The sequence below is a fragment of the Limulus polyphemus genome, unplaced genomic scaffold, assembly GCF_000517525.1.
Source record: "Limulus polyphemus unplaced genomic scaffold, Limulus_polyphemus-2.1.2 Scaffold3877, whole genome shotgun sequence".
Classification (NCBI taxonomy): domain Eukaryota; kingdom Metazoa; phylum Arthropoda; class Merostomata; order Xiphosura; family Limulidae; genus Limulus; species Limulus polyphemus.
Genome location: NW_013669487.1, coordinates 91,340 through 97,678, shown reverse-complemented (window position 1 = coordinate 97,678; position 6,339 = coordinate 91,340). Strand labels below are relative to the sequence as shown.

Genomic DNA, 6,339 nt, shown 5'->3' with positions numbered 1-6,339 from the left:
ACTGGTTGTAGTAACCATGAAAAATAAGTAGTACAATTATCCTTGTGTCTGTATTGTAGAAAATTACCATAAAATAATATTACATCAGTTTACTCATTGTGTTTCATTTATTTAAGCAAACCACATGATCATAATATCATAACTTCCTGTTTATATAGCTAATACATTATTGAAATGCGTAATGTTTTGTTCAAGATATATTATTACAATTTTCTATCTCTCTACCTCAGAAGTTAATCATGGTATATGTTACCATCATAATATATTATTTCCAAACAAATCTGTGAAATTGTTTTAGAGATAAACCAATCACCAATAGCTAATATAATATATTTTTTATTCTGTCTGTTTTATGTAGGCCTTGTCATGGACATGTATGGTGACACCTTTAAACTTCAGGATATGTTGGATTCAGACATTCGATCTGACTTGGATGTTCTTCTAACTTGTAATGGAGACTTGGAAGATGATCAGGAGGACCACCAACATACATTGACAGATCTTGCTCCAGCTGTACCCTTAGAGTCTTTAGATATGGACAGTGCGGTAGGAGAAGTCGCAGCCTCCACATGGTTATCTCAGGGGTCTCAGCTTTTCAATTTGGGATCAGATTTTGATATTCCTGGTGGATTATTGGTAAACCCCCAAACAGGAGTACCCATCACCATGCCTCAACCACCTACAGCAGTGCCAGCAAGAGCCAGTGAAAATCAAACATTTTGTACTTCTCAAAGAATTGATGGTTTACCTTCAGAGTCACAATTAATCACGTCCAGTTCATCCCCCAGTCCTCAGCATCTCAACCATGCAGCTGTACAAATTTCCCTTGAGCAGCCATCTACTATAACTGCAGTCATAAGTAGTCCTAAGAGCAAACAGAAATTCAGTAGTGGTAAGAACAGCAAGTCTGACCTCCAACAGAACAACAGGGAAAAGTCCTACCCTAAACCTGCTTTCTCTTACAGTTGTCTTATAGCCATGGCTCTTAAAAACAGCCGAACGGGAAGTCTCCCAGTGAATGAAATATACAATTTCATGATGTAAGTTAGTGTAGCTGATTTTGATCTTAAAAATATTTGCAACTTTCATGGGACCTCTGGGTACTTTTTGCTTTTGTAAACATTAAAAACTGATAATTAATTTAAATATTTAGATAAATTCATTAGTTGTAATGCCTCCATGTTACTTAGGTGACATGGGTTATAGGACAAACAGTAGAATGCCGATTATCAGGATGTACAATTATCCAGATAAAATTTTGAAAATTAAAAATATGTACTTACAAGTATGTATTTTCTTCAAAAAACGCATTCAAATATTAAACATGTCCTAACATGCTTTGATTACTTCACAACAAAGGGTAGATCTTGCTGCAGAACTGACAGTTGCGACATTAGCCTTATTAAGTTTGGACATGCTTTGTGTTTCTTTAAAAATTAAAATTGTGTTTATTTTTCTTTAACTTAAAGATGCTCTTTGTCAAGTTAAGAAAAGCGAATCTGATAAAAAAAAATCTAGCAGAGAAATACTATAAAATATATGTTAAAGATATGATTATTTAATAATGTCCAACTATCCATATTTACAATTAACCGGACCACCCTTGGTCTCAACTAGTCCCAATAATTGGTGCTCTACTATATTTGATTGTGTGTTTGTAAACTGTAAAGGGAAGGAGAGAAGCCATTGAGAACTTTGAGTTTATCAGATAAAATCATTGTCTTTAGATTTTAATAAATAGAAGTAATAAAATTTACAAAAAGTATGTTGTAGGGATAGCAGCGTTCAAAAAGTATAGAAATAAGGTAGGGATGAATACATAAAACCATATAAAAATCCCTACATAAGTAGCCAGATTTTTTCAAGAATAACTTTTATCTGCAACTGAATGTTGAATTCCTGTCAGTTGCACAAATTGAAGTTTGAATAAAAGCATTTAAACTGAACAGTGTTATACAGTCTTACAGTAGCTAATAACCATAAGCTTGTAAGATTGACTGAACTGAGTACTGGCTATTTATGTAGTGATTTTTGTTTGTGTATTCTTCCCTTTCTTTTTTCTGTACTATTTGGCATTGCCATATCTACATAATACTTAATTTTTCCATTTTTTGTATTACTGTTTTGCTTATAAACTGAACTGATAGCTAAGTAGTGGTTTTCTTTTTCCACAAAAATACGTGGTAGAAGAACATATTTAGAACACAAGACAGATTTTTTTTTTAGTTTAAGCCAACTGTGGGCAATTAACTCAATTAAACAATATCATAGATTATCTGTGTACATAGATTAGTGTCACTTAAAATAATCGGTTAATCAAAATTATGATTAAGTCAATTAATGTCATGAGAATAATCAAATAATCGAAATTGGTGTTTTCCATTATTCCAACAATATACAAGTAATTGAAATGCTGTCATTATGATTACTGACTATTATTTTTGTTTAGTTCATGTTTGTTCAGCTTCAGGTTTGTACGGCCCAGTGGACTGTTGCTTTATGCTTCTCATCTTGAGTTTAAGTTCTGTTTCCCCAAAAAATTTGCCCTTTCAGCAGTGGTAGTATTATGTTTGTTTTCAGTTTTTGAGCTAAGGCAAAGCTGATAATGCTATCTGCCACTGTTCCTAGTTTTGAACTACTGACCAGTTGGGCCAATCTTTTACCAATGAATAATGGGAATGACCCTCAGTATTGATGGTGACATTATACTGCCCTCACAGCTTAGAGGGCAAATATGTTTGGTGGTACCGGGTAAAGAGTTCACAATCCTTTACTTATGAGGAAACCACCTTAACACCAGACTATACCAACCTTGATGCATATTTTGTTTTACTTATTACATGCTACAAATATAATCAGTGTTGTAGTAATTAGGGAACATGTTTCACATATTGTTATAATTATACCTAGCATTCAATCAGTTTTGATTGATTTTCAGTAAATTGTTTTATGTATTTTTATAATAATGATCAAATATTATTTAAAACAAGAAAAACCTGTCATTTTATTGTCACAAAATAGAGGGGCTCTCAGAGTAATGATCATAAAAAATATTTTGCACACCTCCTGGAATTTCTTACCAAAAATTTGAAAAAAGTGCATAAATTGTTTTTAAAGTAATGCTCAAACAATATTGATGCTTAATACTTTTGAGTGTACATAGTGTGATAGTTATATTTGTAATGAAAAAATTAACTGAGACTATATATTACAATATAACATCAGGTGTTGCCATGCAAGTTTATTGATAATTCACATAAGTATCTAGCTCTACATTCTTTCATCATTGTGCAGTTCTAAGCATACTGTCAATAATCTAGAGGCCTAGAATTATGGTACATAAAATGGTTTACCCACTAACCTTCTTATCTAATGATTTCCTATTTCCTAGTAGAGTTAGTGTGACAGCGTGGCAACCAGCCAATCACTTTGAGAAGACCAGTTAGCATAGTATTGGAAATGTTTTAGACGATGCAGTAACTTACTTTTTATATGTTGAGTTTTTCACTTTTTATTATAATTAAGTACATTGTTTGTAACTTATTAATTAGAAAATCAGTATTCTGCCTAGCACAACGAAAAATGTCTGTCTTAACTGTATTGGTCACATCAACTAACAGGGGCATCAAATATCTTATCTGTATAGATTACATCAGCCTACAGGGGCAACAACGATCTTAACTGTATAGGTTGCATCATCTTACAGGGGCAAAAAATAACTACATAGATCACATCAGCTTTTTATATTTATAAGACCCTCCATTTACCACAGAGCCATTTGAATAAGACAATTTCATGAAATTCATAGGTGTAGGAGGCAAATTAAAAATAGGGATCCAAGGCTTATTTGACCAAGTGAAGCAAGGGAATATGTGCCACAGGCACACACTTTACAGTTTTGGTTCGGGGCTTACTTTAGGGTTCTGGAAGCTCTTTGGGTGCATTGTCCTGCTTTTCCTAAGAGTAATTTTCCTAATTTTGATACATTTTTACTGAGACAGGTTGAAAAGTATGGGATCCCTTGGGCCCAACCCAGCTTTCTATACCAATGAAATAGCTGAATTGAGTCTACTTCAATATCTGTTGTGGCAACAAGGTTTGGATGAAAAAATTAAGTTAATGGAGCATTTGGCTCCTATGGTCTAGAGTTGCTTATTACCATATATATATATAGAAGCCATTAGTCAGTTTGTGTGTGTAATGCTCATATTATGAGTCATTTTCAATTCAATTTGCACAATATTTATTGATTTTTGAAGTGGTCTTTCAGTACATAATAAGCTTTCCTTTTGAAGCTCTTGTAATGCATTTTAAATGTATTATCTTGCAGCTTATTTTAAGGAAACTGCACTCCTCCATATTTTTTCTCTTGAAAACATGCACAGATTTACTAAAAATGAATAAAATCTTTGCAAGGATTTTCAGTAGTGAAAATTGTTGTAAGACAGGGGAAGTATAGCAGTTGGGTTGAGAAACTTGACAGAAATGGCAAAATAGTTATGTCACTTCTTGTTCAAAGCAGCCCATTTCACAGTAGAGATGCGTTCAAGATTTCTACTGTCTAAATTTGGTACATTTAATGCATTAAATTTAATAATAATCTTCAATTTTGGTTCTATGAGAAAATATTCTACACCAAGAAGTAAGAAATGTCATACAATTTTTTTAATTATGAAATAATTCAGGGTTAAGAACTTATTCTAATCCTTGTATAAATTGAAAGTTAAATGGTGTGAACCAGAAAAGAGCAGGAAACTTAAACAGCAGAAATATCTTCATTCTTTTGATCCTGCACCTTACATGATGGCTGAAATATCAAGGAGCGAATATTTTTAGTTTTCTCTCCATCCACGGACATTGTGGTTCATGTAGGGAGGTTTACTTCTCAGTTACATGAAGGGACAGTTATGCCTTATCCAACATGTTTGTCAGAAATTTGTGATTTAGCCTAACACCGCTAGGTGGAAGCATATTCGATTCTCAAATAATACATCTGCTCCTCGAATTTAAGAGCTCTAAAGCAGAATTTGTAGTTAACCTCGATAGATCAATGTACTCTGATGGGACAGGGTAAGTTTATGGACTTACAACTCTAGAATCCAACATTTTGTTTTCCTTACACAACACTTTGTTGGAAGACTCTCAGGACCACCAACTTCATTGGTGACAAGCTGAAACCATTTTTTTAGCATGCACATTGGTTTGATTGGGTGCTTCTACATTTATCCCTGTTGTCATTGACATCGTAAATTTTATTGGCTCCTACAGGTCCCGACCCCTGACATGAATCTCACAGTACATTGGTACCCAGTATACAATCGGTCTATATCCAAGGGTTCCACTGCTTGGTTGGATCACTGCCAGCAGTGTTAGTGAATGATTATTTTATGATTTCGAGGTTTGTGGAGCTAGATTCCAACAATTTTTGGACGTTTGGTAACCTTAAACTTGAATCCAGGAACACTACAAGTCCTTGAGTCAGGATTAATCATTCAGCTTGCTCCTTCACCATTATTATCCATCCAATCTCCATCTCCCGCAGATCCTTGGGATTTGGAACTTAGTTCTAGGGCTATCAGAGTTTGGTTGGTGTTAGGGTAGTGAGAGAGTTGCTAGTTCTTCCAGGGTTTATATCCATCAGTTGTTGGGCCTATGCAGACAGGAGATTGGTGTCCAGTCATCTATCTTTCTTGTTTATATCCATACCAAGATTCTCCAAGGTTCACAAGTTTCTCATTCCTCAACCTGAGTTGACATTTTATACTGGGATTGTGGATATCCAAGTTCGTTGTAGTCGGCTCCAGTCTGCACATTGTCATAGTGGTGGCATCTCACCACTATCAGCATTTGTTGTGCACAAGGATCAAGTTCTGCAGTTCAGGGTTTTTACCTTCGGACTAGTGTCAGCTTCACATGGATTTTGCCAAATGATACGAGTTTTTGTTCGTCACCTTCAGTCCATAGCACTGTGCACACACCATTCCATATACGACTGGTTACTGTTGGCACCATCTCATCAATTGTCAGAACGTCACACCCTGATTCTTCTTTCAGAAACAGTCATGGCAGGCTTCATTCTCAGAGCTTATACATCTGTTCTTTCTTCAATTCAATATGTCATCAGTATGGTTGTTTTTTTTTCATCACTTCTCTCAGTCAGACTCAGCTGACTCCCATCCGGCTCTAGGCTATGGAACAGGAAGCCTGACTTTTACTCACCTCCCCTTCTCCTACTGCACTGATGGTTCTTTCGCTTTTGGGAATGTGGGTATTGTTGAAATCCCTCATGCCATTGGGACAAGAGCAAAAGAGATTCTTTTAATGGTCTTTATGTGATCA

At 35.0% G+C, this 6,339-nt stretch overlaps 1 protein-coding gene across 1 annotated transcript in view; it reads left to right on the top strand.

Moving 5' to 3' along the window:
• The first annotated feature begins 362 nt into the window (after positions 1 to 362).
• LOC106470208 (forkhead box protein O-like) overlaps positions 363 to 6,339 on the top strand; it is a 40,414-nt gene continuing 34,437 nt past the window's right edge. The window contains exon 1 of the mRNA XM_013930746.2: positions 363 to 1,040. Coding sequence (XP_013786200.1) covers positions 367 to 1,040 — 674 coding nt within the window. The 5' untranslated portion in view covers positions 363 to 366. The remainder of the gene's footprint in view (positions 1,041 to 6,339) is intronic.